This window comes from Anas acuta, chromosome 17, assembly GCF_963932015.1.
Source record: "Anas acuta chromosome 17, bAnaAcu1.1, whole genome shotgun sequence".
Lineage (NCBI taxonomy): Eukaryota > Metazoa > Chordata > Aves > Anseriformes > Anatidae > Anas > Anas acuta.
In genome coordinates, this window is record NC_088995.1 from 10,365,778 (window position 1) to 10,386,410 (window position 20,633).

Genomic DNA, 20,633 nt, shown 5'->3' on the forward strand with positions numbered 1-20,633 from the left:
CTCCGAGTGCATCCTACACGTATGTGCCACATTGCCCCCATAGCCCTTCCGTGTGGCTGGGTGCACGTTCCCACGTTGCTGGCAGGTCTGCCATCGTGAGTGACAGCCATCATGTGGTGACACCAAAGTCAGCCATCCCGAAGCACAACTGACTGCATTTCTTCCTTCTCTCTCTGTCTCTCTAGCAAGCTGACTCAGGACAACAGGATAGAAAGCCCCATTCCTATCCTGCCTCTCCCAACACCAGACACTGAGACAGAGAAGCTGATCAAAATGAAGGACGAGGAGGTGAGACCCTCAGAGCTGGCCAGCTTTAATATTGGAGCTGAAATCCAAGGTGTTTCCCCAGGATTGCCCCGCAGAGGCTGTCCTGGGGCTTCCCACTCCTGCCTCCCCCTGGGCTTCTCCTGGTGCGTAGGGCAGGATGTGGATGTTGTGCCCACCTTCCCCCAGCAGGGAAACATGGCTCTGTTCCACCCCAGACACTGATGCTTCTGTGCTCAAGCAGGAGTTAGCCTTCTCTGAGAAATCCCTTTGCCACCCCCAAGGGTCTACCCCATCACCCCAAGCCTGTTACGCTGTCAGCCAGCACCACTCGGGGCTCTCTTTGTCCAGGCCCTCTGCCTTGGCCAGCCACTGGGGCTGGCGGCGCCTGGCTGTCAGAGGCGTGATGCAGAGCCTGGGACTTGGCCCTGTGGCTTTGTGCAGTGCAGCGGGGATTTACTGGGCTCCCTGCCCAGCTGTCCTGCTGGGCTTGATGGACTTGTCACCTGCTGGCTGTGGCTGGGGGTGGGGGGAGCCAGAAACTCATCTCGTGGTGCCAGCCCCCAGTGCAGATCCCCAGCCCCAGCAGATCCGTCTTTGAGCGCCTCTCTTCTGTCTCATGCAGCTGCGGCGGATGCAAGAAATGCTGCAGAAGATGCAGCAGCAGATGCAGGATCAGTGAGATGCGGGTACCTGGAGGGCAAAGGGAACCCCTCAGCGACCAACCGAAGCCTGGCAAGAGCTGTGGACGTTTAAAAAGAGGTTTCCTGTTGTATAAAGACTTGTGGGCAAGAGCTGCACCCGCAACTTCTAATTTATTAGCAGCAGCGCTGGCTTTGCTGTCAGCTGGGTTGTGGAGAAGGCTGTTCACTTAACTGTTTACTGATGTGTATTTCTTTTTTTATTATTCTTTCTTTTCTTTTTTTCTCGTTTTGTTTTTTCAAAAGGAACTAGCCTGGGAAGTCTCTAAGGCATCCTAAAAAGGGGGGAAAAAAGGAAAAGAAACAGATCTCCCTTTCCCATGTACTAATCTCTTGTTTGGGAATGCTCTGGTATTTAAAGTCCTGGTTTCTCTGGTGTACGAACTTGAAGAATATCTGTGTCGATGCACGTAGATGTTTACTCCCACCTGAGGTGCTGTGCCCCCTTCCCCACTCCCCTTGTCTAGGGCCAGCACAAGAGTTGTAAAGGCAGACCTTCCCTCCTGGGAGTTCAACCTGCTCCGCCAGGGGCCAGCTGTGGACCAGAGAGCGGGGACTGGGGGGTTCTCTGTGCACTGACCTGCCCGGGGGCCTGCTGCTTGTCTGGTTTCCTGCCCAGGTTATTTGGTTTGTCTTTGGTTGATGGTTGGTTGGCCAGGTTTGTTTTTCCTATGAACTCCAGAACTTTGCACTGAGTGGCAGGGAGCTGAGTCTGTCAAGGGGCTGGTTAGCTGAAAACAGCTTCCACTGCCCTCAGGTGTGTCTGTGGCAGAGAGGATGAGTTACTGAGGATTACCAGCAATGATGGGAGCTGACACCTCCCCAGCCTGCCAGCCGTGCTCTCCTCCCAAGGCAGGCTGGAGGGGCTGACAGAAGCAGGACAGCGGGGCGCTGCGGTGGCTGCAGGAGGCTCTCTTGTGGTTTAGCTCTGGTCGCTCTGAGCTTCTCCCGAGGAAAGGGGCATTTTCTGAAGGCTCGTACCAGAGGTCTGCAAGCTGCCTGGCCAGGCAGACCGCTGCAGGGAGCCCGGGGTGACAGGGGGGGCTTGGAGAGCTGCTGTGGGTCAGTGTGGCAGGTACAGGAGCGTCACTGCGCTGAGCACAGCCCAGCAGACTTGGCGCTTCCTCCCCTGCCCTTCCCCTGAGCCTTGGCCCTTCTTCCCCTCCCCAGTCCCCCTCTCTTCCTGTCTCAGTGCTGGGAAAGCTGGTGGATCTGCTGGGCAGAGATAAGAGCGCTTTTTTTGTAGCGGCTTCTGTCCTGTTTCTGCTTCCTGCAGTATTTTTAACTTCCAGTCCAGCCAGAGGAGAGCCCTGGAGTGTGATGTGCCTGACAGGGCAGGACTCACCAGCAACGCTGCCGTGTGTGCAGAGCATCAGGGGCTGCTGGAGTGAGAGACATTTGGCTCTTCCCTCCAGCTCCACAGAGTGCTGCCATGGGCTGGACCCTTCTGCTCCTTTGGCTGCCAGCCCAATTTCCCTGTCTCCCTTCCCCATTTGTATCAGCTGCTCCATCTCAGGCTTTTCCCAGCAGATCTCCCTGGGCAGGAGGCAGCATCGGCCAGGAATAGCCAAGCCCTAAACTGTTGTTAGGTGCTGCATTTATCTGACTCCCCCTGTGGGGCTTTAGAGCCCTGATCAGGGCTTGTCCAGGAGGTGCAGAGGCTGGCTGGGTCAGGTCATTCTCTGTACAGAACCTCTGTCCGACTAGAACACGGGCTGTAGGGGCAGGGGAGGCAGGGGAGGCACCCCGACACTGTGCAAAGACAAAGCAAGACAAAGCCCACTGCCAGAAACATGCAAGCTGGGCAAGAGCAGCACCCAAGGCAAACCTCTCCCAAGTGCCCTTCTGCTGCCTCAGAGGGGTGAGAGGTGGGGCAGGGGCACTGGGGATGAGCTCAGCAGGGCAGGGGTGAAGGCAGCTGTTCTGTCCCAACAATGTTTTTTTCTTTCCTTCTCACCTGTATCAGGCTCATAAGCAACATTGGGCAGTGCCAGCCTAGGAGAAGGAAAGGGCTCAGCCTGTCTTCAGTAACATGCCAGGGCCAGGTGCTTAAGGAGGAATTACAGCCCTGCTTTCTGCAATGCCTGAGCGATGGAGTAGCCTGAGGTAGGAGCTTCCTCCAGGTTTCCTGGAGCTGGTTTGCTGGAAGCAGAAGGACTGCTGAGGTCTCAGCTTCATCCATGGTAGCGTACCTGGAAACACCTTGCAGTACCTGTCCCCTTGCATTTCTTACGTGAGTTTTGTCTGTTAGGAGGATGTTCTGTTGCAAATGAGCACTATTCAGCTAAAGATGTTCCTCTTTCAGACAGATTCATTCCCAGAAAAAAAAAGCAGACCTTTACCCTGTAGCATGGACGTAAGAGGGCAGACAGCTTTTATCCTGTGCTGCGTGCTGGTGAGAGCACAGGGTACTGTGGTCACAGGCAGGCAGGATTGCTGAGCGTGTATCTGCCTTGTCCCTCTGGGTGAGGAAGTCTCCATCAGCTCAGTGCACATGGCTTCTAGATCAAGTTGATAGCGTCAGCTCTGTTCTTTACAGAGACGAAGTCTTCAATTACCAGCTGCAGATGGCTTGAGCTGCACTTATTCAGAATGCACAGGAGTGAGGCACCAGAGACAGCTTCTACAGAGGGCAGGGGTGCTGCTGAAATCCACATCCCTGTGTCAGAGGTTCCCTGCCCCGGGCATCAGAGTTGAGGGCTGCCTGGCAAGCGATTAGGGACTGACTTTTTGGGGCACCAGGGATCCGGACTCTGGCCTGGAAGGTGACAACAGTTTATAAGAGGATGAATGTTTTGTGTTGTTGCATGAGCTGCACAGTAAGCCAAGAAGAGACTCCCAAATAAATGCAGCTCAGCTGTTGGGCTTCGGCAGTGAGAAGTGGGGATAGGCAGGTGATTGACACCTCCCCTCACACAAACCCTCCGCAGTCTCAGGTGCGACCCCTGCGCTCCCAGGCCCATTCCCACGCCTCTGCCAAGCTGTGCCCTGCCGAGCTGGGTGCAGCAGGGGCTGTGTCCCACCCCGCAGAGCTGTCTGTCCCAGGCTGCAGCTGGGGTTGTTGGTAGGTCTCAGACCTTGTGCCTGACTAGGGAGGGAGCCGTGGCGTGAACTCCGTGTGTGCTGCTGCTGTGCTGGTCCTGCCTGTGTGGAGCTTCCTGCTGCCTCCCCGCATGCCTCCCCCCCAGAGGAGGGGGTCCCACGTTTCGTGCTGTGCAATGGCGTTCCCTGCGCTTCCTCACAACCCCAGCTGTGCTCTTAACACTGGCTTGCTCCTGCCATGTGACTTCCTCACCCCTCGCTCCATTCCTAAGCTCTTCGTTTCCCATCTGTCTGTTGGGTTATTATAATATATATTTTTTGTAAATTTCTGTTGGAACATTTTGTCATTGTGAACAAAGAAAAATGAAACCTTTTAAAACATATCCATTTTATTAAATGATGATTATTGTTATTATTATTAATAATGTTTACTACCTGAATTGATCAGTGAAATAAATACATTCAGAAAAACAACCTTTCTGTTTTGTTTTTTTTTCAGTCCCCTTCAGCAGCATCGGTGATACGTTATGGACAGGAGAGGGCAAAATTGTCTGTCCTTTTATCCAGTTCCATCAGAGCAGGCTCCAGGCAGGCATGGGATTTCTGGACTGTGTTTATGTCAGAGGCTAGACGAGATGATCCTGAAGTTCTTCTGTCTTTAAGCTTCCCCTAGGAGCGGTGTCTAAATCAGCAGTGAGCAGCTGGGCAGGATCCAATCCCAGGAAATCCACTTTGTGAGTAGCCAAAGAATCACTGCTGTCTGCTGCGTGCACAGCCAGGCTGGGTCTGAACACCTGCCTGTGAATAAAGTAGCACCCAAATAAGCGAGATGTGGCTGTGGCTGGGCAAACTTACCCTACTGTAGTCAGGCTGCTCCCAAGTGTAATGCAGGCAAAAATGGGTTAGTTTGTTAGCCCAAGATTCCTTTGCCACTCTGCCTGCCTGCCACAGTGAAATGACTGGAATGATCTGCTCCAACCCACTAGAAGTGTAAAGCTTAATTGTTTTAGAGCATCACGAAGAGTGGTTAGGGACAAATTCTGCTTCTGTTTACACCCTAGATTCTCCTAACACCAGCACATTCAGGGTGTTCATTGTTTTTGCTCTGAACCACCAGAGCTCCCGCACGTTATGCTGAGTACTGTACACACTGCAAGGCAAGGGAGAGTTGGGCCCAGTGGGGCAGTGGTTTCACAATGCAGTTCTGGTGGCCTTAGCCTTTAGCATAGCTAACAGCCTAGAGCCAGGCCCATTGCAGAAAATGTCTGTGAAGGTGTGATGACCACAAGAAGACAAAATTATGCCTATATTTCCTGAGAATATTTTTGACCCTTGGACTTATCTGTTTGAGTATGTGTGTGATGCAAACTCTGAATGAAGGATGTGGTCAATTTTTCTCAGTAAATGCAAGCTCCACTTGTTGAAAGCTGCCAAGTCACTTGGCTATCAATAGAGCAGTCCGTTGGAACACTGCGTTCCCCGGTCTGTTGTCCTTCCTGTGGAACCAACCAACTTTATTTTGGTGCAGACAGTGAAATGCTAAGAGTTGTATTTTACCTCTAACAATCAAGAAAGGCTGTAAGCACATGGGGGTCTTCTTCCTTGGCTTAACCACTGACAGCAATGAGATCTCTGGAAATCCATTTCTTTCAGCAGACTTTCCACTGCTGATTAGGAGTAGATGTGTGTCACTGCTTCAAGAGAAACCTCAGGGACAGCACACTGCAAAGTGCTAGGGCTCACCACTCTGCCAAATAGAGTCTTCCTGATGAGCTGGGAAACCAAAGGGCACGGTGCACATAGACTGTAGAACAAACCGGTAACGTCACCTTCTGTGTTGAAGTATGTTTTGAGTTACTACTTTGCAGTTGAGACTTTGTGGTGTTTCTGCTAGAATGGTGTTCTCCTTTGTCTCCTTGTCTGGCCTGATTGGTTCTGTGCACCACGTGTATGAACCCTGGCTCTATTCACAGTGAATCATCTTTAAAAGAAACGGCCAGAAAAAATAGTGGAGAAAAGGGATGTCACGCAGAGGAAGAGACTCTGGACTAAATAAAAATGAGGTGCTTCCTCTTGCAGGTATTTTCTCTCCTTTAGTTCTCAACTTAGTGCTATTCAGGGATAAAAGACGACAAGTAAGGTGTGTTTCTTGAGCTTACAGCAAAGAGAAATAATTCAGGAAGTTTGTGAAACTTGCATAAAGTTGATATATTTACATGTAAGCGTACGGAAATTATCATAAGGCTTCACCCAGAGTTGTTATTACATTCCAGCTGATGCTGAGCTCTATAAGGTCCCCAAATTCCATGGCTCTCTACAGAAATGCTGCTAGATTCAGCCTGATCCTCTCTTATTTCAATGCCCCAACTTCCTCCGAAGTGAAGGGAAGGGAAAGGTTCTCCCTGCTCACCAAACTGCACGGGAGCAAGGCTGAACAGCTGGTGTTTGGAGCAGCCAGGACTGGAATTTCTGCATAGATTTGTTGTTGCTCTACATGGCTGTGAGGCCAACTTGGCACATACAAGATGCTGATTGTGAGCCCTGAGGTGCTCAACATAAGAAACTAAATTGTCTTGTTCCAAAGGGCCAGAGGAAAAAGCAGAGCACTTGGACCCACAAGAGGATTCCTCAAGCAGTCTGTGACTGTGCTGGCTGTTAAGCGGGCACGTGCTAACAGCTATGCTTTATCTATTTTGTATTTCCAAGAGCCAAAGGCTCAAACCTGAGAAAATAACATGGAGGAAGCTCTTCTCATCCACTTACAGTGGTGAAAGGCAAAGTCTTCACCCTGCAGGTATTTTGCCTGTACAAGAATAACAAGGAAACACTTGGGCAGTATATTTTGCTGTCATCATCCTCAGCGTACTTGAATTCATTGCACTGCTGGTCTACTTGTTACCTAGAGCATGTGGGCACAGAATCAGAGTTATCGGTGCTGTCAGCATCTCTGCCAGCAAATGCATTCTTGCAAGCAGTGCCAGCTCCCATTTCTTGGCAGACTTGCTCAATGAAGACTCGGCTTCCGGTGACATGCAGCAAACTTGCAGGAAGGCCTCATGTGGGAGGTGTCCCTGGGATGAGCCTGACCCTTATCTTGTGAGCCAGCTGCAAGGGGATTATTCGGGGGTTCAGCTATGCAGCTGCAAACACTCCTGCACTGACTGGACTGCCTTAAGACCTTTGTCTTGTGTTGTAAAGCCAGCAAGAAAGCAAAGATAGATCTGCCTTGGTAAGTCAACAAAGCTACATTCTGCCCTTTCTCTCTCTTTCTCTTTCTTTCTTTCAACAGATTGCATGAAATAACTGTGCCTCATTGCAGGCACGTGTTGTATTCTCTTAAAGAAGTTAGAGCAGGCTGTGTTCAGTGATGGCATGAGACTGCAATACAAAGACATGGGTCAATGAATTGTCTCTCAGCACAGTCTCAGCTTCAGATTATGCATCTGCAGGAGCAATGTCTAGTGTGAAAAGCTACACAGATCTCCTCCCAATAGTCAGCACCCTCTCTATTGCCTGCAGACTGTTTTATCGTGTCTATGCAAAACTGGAAAGACTATTTTTTTTTACTTGTGGTAACAGTAAATTTATTTCTGAATCTCCTCTTGCAGTTGACAACAAAGTTTTGCTTACAGATGTAATTCAGTGCTATGATAAGGCATGAGCAGTTTCATAAACTATTTTTTTACTTCCTGACAAGAATTTTCTTGGTTTCCACTATAAATTGTTCTGTAGTAATGCTGAAAGTACCAGCAACTCTTGTATGCTTCTGAGGACTAGTGAAAATTAATTTGATGGCTGCAACTAAGCCTCCCAGCATTCATCTGCTCACATTTGGAAAGACCAGAAGTATTGCCTTTCTTGTAATGAAAGACCAAGATTTTTCACACCTTTTTTAACTCTGTTCTTTTCAGATCTCTGTAGTCCTAAAGTCTGTGGTGTCTATTTGCCCGATCTCCACCTCACCCACTCTCAGTGGGGAAGTGTTTGCAGGTGAAGATGAACAGAGGGATTCTCTTCTTGCCCTTCCTTGGCTTCCTCCCACTCGTGATACCTACATGCCCTCTGCGATGCAAGTGTGCTACCAACATTATTGACTGCACGTCAAAAGGCCTAACTGTAACAAAACTACCTGTTGCTTTCCGGCCATCAGCTGAAATTATCAACCTTGCTTACAATAGTCTCACCTCTATTCCCAATGGGCTCTTTGACAACCTAAAGAACCTCCAGATAGTCTACTTGCAGGGCAACCCTTGGGAATGCAACTGTGACATCCTCTATTTGCGCTCCTGGCTCCAGTGGCAGCAGAACCGGACCTTTTACAGGGATGTGAGATGTGCTTCCCCAGCTCACCTTCAGGACCGGATCATCGCTTATCTGACAGAAGATGAGCTCATTTCCACATGCCAGCACTGGTACTGCACGCTGGCTCTCCTCTCTCAGCTCTTTCTGTTAATCTTCCTTTTAGTCCAGGCTATCTTGGTCATCTTCATCATTTGCTATCTGCGGAGATTTCGGAGAATGACTGCCAAAACCTGGAGTACCAGCCAAGATCTACACCAGCGTGCAGATACTTAGCCCCTACAACAGTGATTAACATCAGCAGAGTGAGGGTCCCAGTCCCCCTTGGATGTTGCTATGCCAAAGCCATGTGGGTTGTGATACCCAGAGGGGACTGTTTAATGCAGCATCTGATCCTGACTGCAGTCCAGAGCAGGACTTGGAACTGATCAGACACTTGCTGTGTTTCCAAAGAGCTGATCTTGTGCTTCTTAATTAATGCTTTTTTAACTCTTCAGCATGATCTTCACTGCTTTGCTGAACTGGAAGTAGTTCTGGTTTGGTAGACTATGGAAACCATAAACTACAGCAACCAGAACTGACTCAAATGGCTCACAAGCTCTTGGGCTGCAGTGCTCGGTCCCCTCTGTGCTGGCGTATTTCAGCAGTGCTCAGTCCCCCCTGTGCTGGTGTATTTCAGCTGTGCTTGGTCCCCCCTGTGCTGGTGTATTTCATCTGTACTTTCCACATGCTTGTGGTTGCACTGGGTCAGGCCAGGACAGAGGTGGAGGGTGAACTGGATACTGGACTAGGACAGCAGAAAAACACACTTTCCTTGGTGCTACCACTGAATGCTTTGGTAACTTTGGACGAGCGATTTAAGTCTTCTTCTGCCTCAGTTTTCCCTCAGTAAAACAGAAAGGATGTTTGTTTCTTCTCGCTTTCTTCTTGCCTCATGTGTATGTTTTATTTTTCTTCTGTGGGAGAGAGAGGGAACGTTTAATAGCCTACCCATTTACCCTATCTTCATTCTTTTTAACCTCCTGCTAGTGTTAATACTGACTTCAGCTGTCCTGAGTCAGAGCAGGCCCCAGTGTTCCCGAGAACCCCCCAGGCCCGGGGCTGTGGCACCAGAGGCTCCTCGGGGCCATGTTGGTGCCGCCCGTCCCCACAGAGACCCGCGCGTTGGGGCCTCCAGCTGCAGAACCCTCTAACATGCCCGCTGCCGGTTATTATGCCTCAAATAGTTTTTATAACGATGCAAAAGTGAAATAAAACAACGCTGACTGATGCTGTGAGGGGCTTTTTATTTTTAATTATCTTTTCACGCGCCCTGCAGCGCCTCCGCGCCGTGAGGCGGGAAAGGGCGGGAAGCGGCGGCCGCGCGCGGCGCTGAGGGGAAGGGGCGCCTCGCGCCCAGCCTCGGCGGGCGTTAACGGCTCCTAACGGCCCTAACGGCTCCCTAACGGCTCCCACAGGCCCCTAACGGCCGCTAACCGCCCCCTAGCGGTCATGGCCGGCCCCGACGGGCGCCGCCGGCAGCCTCTTCGCACCTTTGGGCTGGGGGTTGCTGAGGGGGAGGAAGGAGGGGAGGGCGGCCAGGAGCCGGGCTGGCTGCGGGGCCACCACAGCACGGCGCATGGCGACAGGCGACCCCCCGCGCTTGGTGGCCAGGTGTGGAGGTGGAGGCTGAGGCGGGGAGATGGAGCCAGGAGCGGCCGGAGCTGAGGTGAGGTGAGGTGAGTGCCATGGCGGCCTCTTCCCGCCATTCTCCCGGCTGGGTGAAGGAGTTCCACACCAGGTTTGTTTGGTTTTTCTTCTGGGGATTGGGCATTGATGGGTTTTGTAGCCAACACACCTCCTGCCGGGGACTGATCAATATCACCAGCAACCACCGTGGCCCAGGAGACATGCGGCTCTGCTGGGGGGCTAACCCTGAGGAGATGCCCAAACCGATGCTCTGCGAGGCCCTGTGACACTTTCAAATCTCTGGGTTTTAAGTATGCTAGCATTATTATTATTATTATTTTTCCTGAGGAACAAACTTTCCACAGGAATAGAAAGCCTGTTTCCTGGCTTGTTCTTCTCTGGTGTCCTTTTCCTAGAATCAAGATGCATATGTGTAAAGTGGTCACACAACCCATTGTCTTCCCTTCAGCCCTTCTTTTTTTTTTTTTTCAATTTATTTTTTTTTAGGTCAATTATGCAAATATTGTAGCTGCCTTGTGCCTGTTGTCAAACTCCCATTTATTTTCTGATCCATACAAAATAGGTAAAAAGACCCTTGCTTTCCTAATGCCACTGCCAGGCTTGGTAATGAGGCAGGATGAATCCCCAGTTTTGCCTGCAGATTTTCAGCTGAGTTTACCTGGGCTGGAGGATGTTGATGGTACATGTGGGCAGGTACTGACAGTGCTGCACAAATGGGCTCAGTGCTGGGAGAGGCTGGACTGGGAGCAGACACGATCCCAGCGCTGCGAGTGCTCAGCTGCCTGCCTGTCAGCACTGCCGTGGGGTGCTGGAAATCCTTCAGGACTTGGTGTGCCCACAAAGGCAGAACGATTGCTGACTTCGGTTTCACTTTCCCCAGTGTCCTGACTATGCCTCATTAAGTCTTGGCACATGGAAGGTAAAAAGCCTTTTTGGCATCTTTTGCACCTGTGAAGAATGTGAGCAGCCATAGCAGTGTGATAATGAATGGCACTGAGCGCAGAGTGATTTGTAGGCCATGGCAGCATGTCTACTCCATAAATCTAGAGCCTGCATGTCTTGTCTTCTCCTGGCTTAGAAAGCTGCATGTCACAGATGCTTTCCTGCTCCACTGCCCTGCAGAGGATCTGCTGTGCTGCTGCTGAACAAAAGGACTGTCCAAGACTGTGCAGTGGTCTTGAAGGGGAAACTGTGCTGAAAGAGGGCAAAAATAGTTGCAAAGCTTCTTTCCTGGCAAATTGTTTCTTGGTATTAAAGCCAATCCTGGCCAGCATCTGGGTATGCAGGGTTGGGCTGTCAGGCCTGCTGGACAGGCTGCTGCGTTGCCAAAACTTCAGGGTGATGTGAAGCAGCATCTTTCTTTGAGAGACACTGGCTGAAAAAAATGGGAAACTGAACCAAAATGTGTTTGCAGCCTTCATGGTGCAAAACTCTAAACCTGCGGTGCCTACAAAGCAGGTCAGTACTACCTAAGGAACAGACCAAATGGCTGGTAGGTGACGCAGCAGCTGTTCTTTGTTTCCAGTGTGCCAGTTTTTAGGTGTCTGCATGGTGATTCTTACATGGGTTGTAGAGCGAATAAGTCCTGAAAGCAGAACAAGCTGATTTTGGAGCCTAGAGAATTTTAATTAAAAATCCCACAGAAAATCATATTTTTTTTAAGTCCCTTCTCCTTGCAGCAATAAGTTTTATGTTTTGCCTCAGGATTGCTGCAGGCATTTACAAATTGGCTGTGTTCACATGACACCTGGGAACTTACCTCTGTTGTTTTAAATAGACTTTGATACTTTCTGCACCCCTCATTTATGGGATAAAAATACCACATTTGTACACACAAAGAACAATCTGCTAACATTCACTGCAGGGCCTGGTCATTGAGACAGGCCAATTTTGTGCGACAGTCAGGAATTAAGCAGTGCTTGGAGATCTTGTGGAGGCACGTCCTGTAGAAGAATGGCATATTCCAGTCACACATAGTCACAGCTGTGTGCTTTCTGTGTGCCCAAGTGGGAACATTTAATAGATGCCTTGGTGGCAGCCTGGTCTGGGGTTTGTTGCATTGCTTACAAATTGCAAAAGACATTTTTCATGGTCATTAATTTGAGGCTACCTGGTCTTCTTCAAAACCCTGACTCCCCTTCAGGATTGAAGTATGCAGGGCATCCCAGAGAGTGCCAAAAAAAGCAGTGGTAATTCAACATCATGGGACATCTCATCTGTCCTAGGGTACATGGGAGAAGAACTATTTCAGATATATTTAGAAGTGGCTTTTACATTTTTGTACATTTGCATATGAAAACTGAGGCTCCCTCAGCTCACAAGTCTTTTTATTATTATTATTTTATTTTTTATTTTTTTAAGGCTTGGAGAGGAATGGAGATCACAAACTCTAATTTAATAGGTTTCTATGAATGATTAGCAGTGTTGAATAAATGCTTTGAGAGCATCAGGTTGCAGTGTTAAGGTTCTTTTTGAAGATAATGTGTTTATACATACTGCATATCTAAATAAAGGTATTTATTCCATGGAAGGATATGATAGAGCTCTGCTGGAAGACAAAAGATTTGAGTGGTTTCAATCCAAACCAAGCCAAGCAACAAAAAAAACACCAAATCACCCTCTTTAAATCTACGAGTTGTTTTTTTTTTTTTCTTTTTTTTTTTTTCCTTGTGTGCCTTATGGTCTGCTTCAATTCTGAAACGTTTGTGCCTATGGGAACAGAATACGCTGGGAGGTATTTCTTTATATTCCCGTACCACAGCGTTAAGCCGAGAGCTACAAACCAACATGCCAAGAACGCCCTCTATGGATAACTGTCGGGTTAGGCTGCGGATGATCTGCCGGCCCCATCTGTCATAGCTGCTGATTGCTCCTAAGCTGCCCCGTCACAGCTGCGTGATGCCATCCGGTGTCATCTCTTGCATGGAAAGAGGGCTCTGCTCACCGAATAATGACTTTCTCGAGCTGATACCCGTATCGACATGCAGTCGGGGTTTGCTCAGAAGAGGGCAGCAGATAGCTTTTAATCTCCTGTTCGCTTTTATTAACAAAACCAATGTGAGATGTGGGCTAGGGAGAGGATGAAGGCAGGTGCAGTGTCCAAGCAGCAGACACTGCATTTTCAGCCCGTGACTAGTGGTTGCAGTAGTCCCTTTCTTGCTGGCATTCCTAAATACCAGACAAACTGTGGCGGGGAAATGCAGGTGTCATGTTGTGAAGGCTGTGATGGAAATAGTGTTGATTCTCTGGGCTGAAGTACCATTAGACACTGATATCACCTGTTGTGAATAATAGCCCTCAGTTTGGTTGCCTCCCTTGTCAAAAGCTCTGCCTGAATTCCTGAATTCGGGGAGCTTTTTCCACCAGGGGCTTTTACCTCCATCGCTCTCAAACTCACCAAGAGGTGCTGCGGGTGCATCTCCATTACCTGATCTTTCAACACAGTGTTAGCAAAATAGTTTTTTTCCCAGGATGAGACTTTAATTCCCTCCCACTGATTGTGGCCAAAGTAGGGAGCTCAAATGGAGATTTTATTCCAGAAACAATGGCCCCCTTATGTGCTGTGGCGTGATCTCTGTGAATGAACCTGCTGGTGAAATGAAGCCTTTTCCCCAGGCCATTTTGTACCTTTCTCAGGTGAATCTTCATATTTGATCAGCTGCCCGGATTCCTGCCGGGAGAGAGAAGGGAGATAAAGCACCGAGTCTTTGTGTTCCAGGGGATGTGAGACAAAGTGGCAGTCACTGGGGTTGGGCTTCAGACTGAGTTTGCAAAAATCACCCTGTGCTGCAGCAAGAGTGTCCGCATTGAAACCTGTGAAGCGGAGGGCTGCTTCCCCGTGCGGCTGTGCGTGGTTTTCTGCCTGGTAACACCTCCCTCCAGGTCCAGTCCAGAGCCTCCACCCTGTGCTGGCTGTTCCCAAACCAGCGCTGTCGTCATCCTTCTTGCCTCATCCCCAGCCCCGCTGCCTATTCTGTTGGTACCTGCTCTTCCCCACCCTTCCAAGTGCTGTCAGCATTTCTCAGGTTGTACTTGAAGTACAGCTCGCTACTTTGCTGCGTTTGGTACTTCGCTGGCCAAACTGCACCAAAACCACCACAGTGATTAATTTGATTATCCAGTGCAGAAGGCTTTGAAAGCAAGACACTGATGAGCTCGTTCACTTCCTCTCCTCCCATCCCCTCTGCCACCATCTGTCAAGGATGACATTTTAATGCTCCCTTTGCTTCCTCTCCTCTTTGCCTGAGACCTGCAGCAGTGCAAGAAGCAATGCTGTACGTTCTGTGCTCTCTGCCCCGAAGTGAAGGGAAGTTCCCTCTCAGCCATGTACCTGTACTGCAGTCTGCAAATCCCCCTGTGATTTCCCACAGTACTTCAGGCAGAGTTTTTAGCATCTGCCCATTGTAATTTGAAAATAGATCATGCACCAGGCTCTGCATGAAATGCAGCACAGTTTGAAATGTGTGGGGAGAAGTGAAGACACTCCTTGGGCAAGGTGCAGGGAAAAAAAACGATGTGAAGCTGCAACTGCTGAAAATGTGTGTAACTCAAAAGCAGGGGAACTAGGCAGGGAAACCCTAGCCCTGCTCTGTGCTGCCACTGACTTCAACAAAGCCAGGATTCCCCGAGCCTTTGGAGGGTGCCGAAGAGGTGCTAGGCCCTGCTCACAGGCTGCTGCCATGGCTCTTGGTGAGACCCAACACGGGAAGGCGCAGCTGGGGGTGAGGGCACTCGGTTATGCACGTGTTGGTAGTGTGCCTCTAGTTACCTACAGTAAGGCAGGTGTTTCTAAAACCACCAGAGCTTACAAGGGCTGTCAAAATGAGAGGAAATTGGGATGAAAACCGGGCAGCGTACCCCCTAGCCTTGTTCCAGCGGTTAAGTAGCTTTCTTGTGGAAAAAAATGCATGTAATTGTAATCACTGCTTGTCTGTGGGCTTCCACATTCCTGCCTTGCCTTGCCTCTATCTGTAGGTGTCTGCAGGGCCCCACGTGCCAGGCACTCTGTGTTCCCAGGGATGGGAAATTGTGAAATCCTTGTGGGATGGGAAATTATCTGGGATGTTTCCCACCTTAGAAGGGAGGGGGAGGAGAAGCTTCAATACTTGTGAACTAGAAAACAGACATTAAACCTTTCCACAGGCTTTTTGGTCCCCCGTTTTAAAAATAGTTATTTCTACCTGTTCCTTCATCTGGACAAGTTGGTGGGTTCTGATGAAATAATAATTCAGTGTATGGGTCCAGCAGCGTTTTACCTTGTACAGTGAGGAGGGTCTGTCAGCTGGGGGTATTCTCTTGTGCCTGGCGAGACAGCAGAGGAACAGAAAGTTGAGGATGGGGTAACTGATCTCTCCTGGCGGGACTGCCAGTGGCCCCAGGGCCTTGGTGGGCTGCTGCTGCTGAGGAGCTGTGGCTTGTGGTCCCACCTGGGGCGTTAATCTCTGTGGGGTTAACATTTCTGAAGGAGGCTGGATCCGGCCTGTGTCACAGCTTTATTCTGTTGTGCAGGTGGATCCACCTGATGGAAGCAGCACAGGGCTGATGGCATTTCGAGTTGCTCCCCTGGAAAGCAGAGGGCTTTTGCTGCTCAGATGTGGAGAATTTATTAAGCACAGCAATCCATCCACAGGTCTTGGAAGGAGTCCCGGCACCCCTGGAGGTGCTGAGCTGCACGTGTTGACACACTGGGAGTGCAGGACCCACCGTGTTCCTCCTATTTCAAAGGAAACAGCAGTCGGCGAGGGAACATCTCCCCTGCTGGGGAGCAGCCGAGTGCCCGTCACACAGCAGCTTTTGCTGGGGGAAGAGGGCAGGGCAGGAGGCACCTGAGGGGAGCAGAGCGGGCAGGGGCTGGGCACCTCGCTGGGCACAGGGTGCAGCCCCCCGGGGGCTGGGGCGAGGGCTCGTTGGGCTGTGTGATGCTGAGCGTGGTGCCGTTAGCTGCTGTGCTCTGCCCTCTGTGCTGGCACCAGCAGGGCGTGAGGGGACTGCTGACACAGACGGGTTTGGAATCACGTCGGTGCCCAGGACAAAAGGCACGTGAAGCAGGAGCCTCATGTAAACTCAGCCCTGATTTTTCATGACTGCCCATGAGGAAAGGTGACGCTTGGTAGAGTGCAGGGCACTTTTCTGTACCCCACTTCTCCTGAATCCCTGGGCCACGTCTGGGCTGGCAGAGTTCCCTGTACCCAGCAGGACAGGCAGTACCCCACCTGGCAGGGTTGGATTGGTGCTGTGGGGAGCCCACCAGGGCTGCAGGAGGCAGCCTCAGCAGCTGCCCGGGGTGGCCAACACTAGCCCATCCTCAGGTCTTTGCCCTGCGCAACAGAGGTCACTGCTGGCCACTTGCTGCTCTGAGCTGCCTGGAAGATGTGCCCTCGCTCAGGTGGGGAGCAAAAACCTCACTGGAGTATTCAGCTTCAGAGCTAGCAGTGCTCAGAGCCTGCAGCCTGATAGCATGCAGTCCTCAGGATGAAATCTGTGCGTACAGACTTTTGGGTAAACTATGAACCAGAGGGAGAAGAATAAATGTGTTTCCCTGACAGTGAGGAGCTTGGTCTGGGCTGATTACAGAGTTGCCTACTGAGTTGGCCTTGCTGTATCCTCAGCAGTTCCTACAGATGGCAATGAGTGGCAAGAATAACAGAGGGGGCAGGATCTGGTTACACGCTTGGAGAGGAATGCCAGGATTTCCTTGCCTCTCCATGCTGGTTCACCTTCCTGGCTAATTCAGCCCTGGCTGAGTCCAGCACAGCAGGAAAGGGAGGTACTTTGTTGGGGCTGCTGCACGCTCCCAGATATTGTCAGTTTATGTCAAGTTGTACATAAAATGAAGCATAAACTCTATGGGAACTGCTGCATGGGAGCTTGCAGTGGAGAGAAAAGCAGTGGAACTGACTTGTGGGCTGCCACGAGGCATGCCTCAGCTTCACAGCAAAGCAGCTTTTGCAGGGACTTTGTGAGCAAAAGGAAAAAGCTGAAATCCATTGTATTGAGTAGAGTTATCAAGAAAATTAATCTCAGAAGTATGCTAAGTTTGAACATCTGTAAGCGCTTTGAGATTGGTGAGTGAAAAATGCTGGGCAGAGGGAGAGGGTGTATCTGTGGTTCAGAGCAGGGGCAAGGATATCCCTCCTGTCTGCAGCCTGGCCATACAGGAACTTCTGAAAACCTCTTTCTTTGCTTTTAAAATGTATCTGACTGCACTAAGTGGCATGACATTCTCAAAATGTTTTCCTTGGCTTGTCCAGTGTTTCCTGGCCTCTATTTCTTCTCTCTTCTTTCCTTATTCTTTGCAAATAATTCAGTTTGAGCCTTACTTTACTCTGTTTAGGTTTAATATTTCCCTCAAATATTTAAGGCTATGATACTTATCTTGAGCAGCAAGCCAAGGAATCACAGAAATTCTGTGTTAATGTCTTACCCTTCTTTTGCTGCACAAAGGCTTCCCAGGGCAGATTTGTAAGCTCCCCAGCTGCTGCTCATTGCATCCTCACCCAGGATAGAGGATTTCATCTGAGTTACCTTTTGGATGGTGAGACACTTCAAAATTGCTGCAGCACTGTTCATCCTCTTACCCACCCTGTGATGAATGTTTTGGGGGGGAGTTCGGGGATGTGCCTGCTCTCACAGTGTGTGTCAGCAGCAAAGCTGGGAGGGAACACTGCTGCTGCTTGCATCCCCTTCCCGGGAACTGGGAGGGAAGGATGCACAGCCCAAGGTGGTTGCCTTCCATGTAGCTCTGCCTCAGCTTCTGAATATCTTGCACACTGCAGAAGAGGGGCTGTTCCCCTGCTCTTCAGGTAGGTTTTCCCATCTCCAGACCTCAGTGCCTGAGGTTAATTTAGCCTTCAAGTTCCCTTTAGGTTTTGGCATAACTGGGGTTGGAAGAGTTGGTGCTCCATGCTGGCACCAGCGTACTGGGGGCACTGCCTGTATTCAGGGCTTGTGCATGGGAGGGCACCAGCTGCCACCTCACAGAAGTTTCATAAAAAGCCATCATGAGTTTTCTCAAAGCATTCATATCCTGGATGTTACCGGAATGACAAGGGGACGAGGGCATTTCTCAGTGTGTGCTGCAGTTGGAAGCTGCTGTGTTGGGGTGAGATCTCTAACTTTGGTCCTGCTGAGCATGAAATGCAGCCTGCAGTCTGGCAAGGCGCAGAACTAGCAGTGGGGGCAGAGATGGCACAGTGTCCTCTTTCCATGGGCAACGGCAGCTGGATCCTGCTCTCAGCAGGTCTGTTTGGCCATGAAGTAGCTTTATTTCTCTGCTATGCTGCAATGACGTGCACAGCTCCACGGCTTCAGAACTACACCACCTGCTGAGGGCTGGGTCTTCAAACCTGTCTGTGGCTCGTTCTTCCTCAGCAGCTCTTGCTGGAGGCTGAGACACAAAGGCACTTGCAGAGCTCAGCGAAGGGAGGGCAGAGCACATGCCTGCCCCATAAGATAATGCTTCTCCACCTACGCCTGGCATGGCTGTGTTTTTCTAGCTCTTTTGTGGTTCTGGTGTTCTCCCCCTGCACCCCACGCTGGCTATAGCAACTGGCCAAGTCATTCTTGTGTTCCTCCCGCAGGACACAGGCACAAACCCGGCCAAGCTTTTCCTACATGTTTGCAGATGGACCTTTGCCCTTATGGTTTGCCTGGCCCCCTCTCCACCCGTGGATAGGCACTTCAATGCATGAAGTGGACATTTTCCAGCCCTGAGCTGCCAGAATTAATTAACCTTCTGCTAAGGCCAGGCCAGCCTTTCTGGGAAACAAGATCCACTGGGCTGTGCATTCCACAAGCCTCTCTTTGCCTGGTGTCTTGTGTATCTGTGCAGGAAAAATCCATGTATTTGTGTTCTGGGATCCGAGGGCGCAGAAGCCTGGGGAAGAGGGAAGGGATCGAGTTCCTCAAATCTCCCTGCTGTCAGCAGCTGCCAGGAACTTGCCACGGGAGAAAACCCACCAAACGCTGCTGGAGATGCCTTGGCTTTTCCTGGGTGGGCGTGGAGGCCTTGTCTGTGGATGCACACACAGAGGTTTCCCCATCTCCTCTGAGAAGGAGCTGAGTCTTTCCTTCCCCGCAACAGAGCTGTCCTTGCACAAGCCAGCTGCCAGAGCTTCCTTGGAGTGCTTGGTGTGACTGGGCACAGCTGTGCTCTCCAGCTCAGCCCTTGTTCCCTCTCTTCTAGCTAACAGGCTCCCACTGCTTTCTGAGGGGGGCAGGAAGGCCCAGGGTTTTCCTCTGAGCTCTGTTTAATTTATGTAGTCCTCCTACTGCTCAGACCCCTGGAGAATAATGTTATTCCGTCATTGCCCTTTTGGGCCATGGGGCTCAATTCCCTTCTGTGCCTCAAGGTTTCTGAGGTCCTTGAGCTAAACTACTCCAAATGACACATGGGGACAGAGGCTGGGAATTGCAGCTGCACCCCCGCTGAAATATGCTGGGCTCCGGTGGCCCAACCCCATCTGGGGAGACGAGTGTTCGGTTCTTCCATGGTGGACTCTTCTCTTCAAACAGAATACCCCTTTTCCACTGTGCCCAGCGCCTCTGTGTGTTTTCAGGCTCCTCCAACCTGCGTCCCTGTGCTTTGTCTCAGGGCGGGTGAGCACTGGTGCCGGAGGGAACAAGCGCGGGGTTGTTCTGTCTCCTGACATATACGTGCCTGCCTCCTGTTGCTATCATGCTGCAGGAGGCCATTTGTCTCCTCTGTGGGGCAAAATGCTCCCTTCCAAAAAGCCCTAATCAAGCAGAACGCTGGCCAGACCCGTTCCTGTTAACTGAGCCTGTCTTTCCTTGTAAGAAAAAGGAGTCTAATAGTGCTGTCTTCCAAAAATAATAATTAAAAAGTGTAAGCTTGCATGAAAGCATGTAATGCTCCGCAGAAAGAAAGATAGGGACCTTTTTGACTTGTCATGGGGGCAGGATACAGAGCTGTTTGCTTAACGTGAGGAAAAAAAACAGAATTTACCTGTATGGTCCATTCCTGCTGAATAGAGGCTGCAAATCCTCCCCCCTCCCCATCTAGTACTGTGAATTGCAGTAAATCAGGACAAGCTGAGAAGTTTTTTTTTGAAAGGGCCTTGGTTGTCCAGCCATTTTTCTCCCTTGGTGCTGCTTCACGCCACTTCTGACTTTGATTAATAGGTCTCTGAATAAAATGTTAATCTAGCTAGGGGTCCTTGGCCCACCCCCCCGCCCTCCATGCCCTGCTCCAGAAATATCAGAGAAAACACACAGAGGTTTTGTCTCCCTGCAGAGCACTTGTAGCTTTTGATTAATGGGTGGAAGGGCCCAGCTCCAGGTTCGTGGCATCTCTCCCGACTGCAGAAAAATAAGCAAAAAGTCACCAAACATGACACAGAGAAGGAAAGTCCCAGGAGCTGCAACAAGAAGAAAGAAAGGAGGGAGAGCAGCTTATAATTCAAGATGTACCCCAGTGTAAGTTTTGGTATTTGTGAGTCTGAGTTCAGACCCTCATCTCCACTTTAACCTTTCTTTATAATGAGCTCAGGCCGCATTGCTGGATTCAGCAGTTCCCAAGCTCTGGGATGTCTTAACTTCTCATATTTGCATCGTGAACCACTCCGCACGTTGCCCTGGGCTGACACTTCAAGTGCACGTGGTAAGAGTGGCTAAGATGGC

The 20,633-nt window shown here is 50.3% G+C and overlaps 2 protein-coding genes across 9 annotated transcripts in view; both read left to right on the forward strand.

The window, feature by feature from the left end:
* Positions 1-4,481, forward strand: part of SEPTIN5 (septin 5) — a 42,155-nt gene extending 37,674 nt beyond the window's left edge. For all 7 annotated transcript variants that reach the window (XM_068654395.1, XM_068654394.1, XM_068654392.1 and 4 more), the window contains exons 10-11: positions 186-288; positions 890-4,481. In XM_068654395.1, the coding sequence (XP_068510496.1) occupies positions 186-288; positions 890-946 (160 nt within the window). In that variant the 3' untranslated portion in view covers positions 947-4,481. The remainder of the gene's footprint in view (positions 1-185; positions 289-889) is intronic.
* Positions 4,482-4,575: 94 nt separating this feature from the next.
* GP1BB (glycoprotein Ib platelet subunit beta) lies at positions 4,576-9,576 on the forward strand. 2 transcript variants are annotated; one of them, XM_068654401.1, is made up of 2 exons: positions 4,576-7,236; positions 7,981-9,576. In XM_068654401.1, exon 2 carries the CDS (start codon positions 8,004-8,006, stop codon positions 8,580-8,582), a length of 579 nt encoding a protein of 192 aa, XP_068510502.1. In that variant the 5' UTR covers positions 4,576-7,236; positions 7,981-8,003; the 3' UTR covers positions 8,583-9,576. The 2 variants fall into 2 exon arrangements, with proteins under 2 accessions (XP_068510502.1, XP_068510501.1); XM_068654400.1 differs by having other exon boundaries at positions 4,613-7,236; positions 7,919-9,576.
* Positions 9,577-20,633: the final 11,057 nt, after the last annotated feature.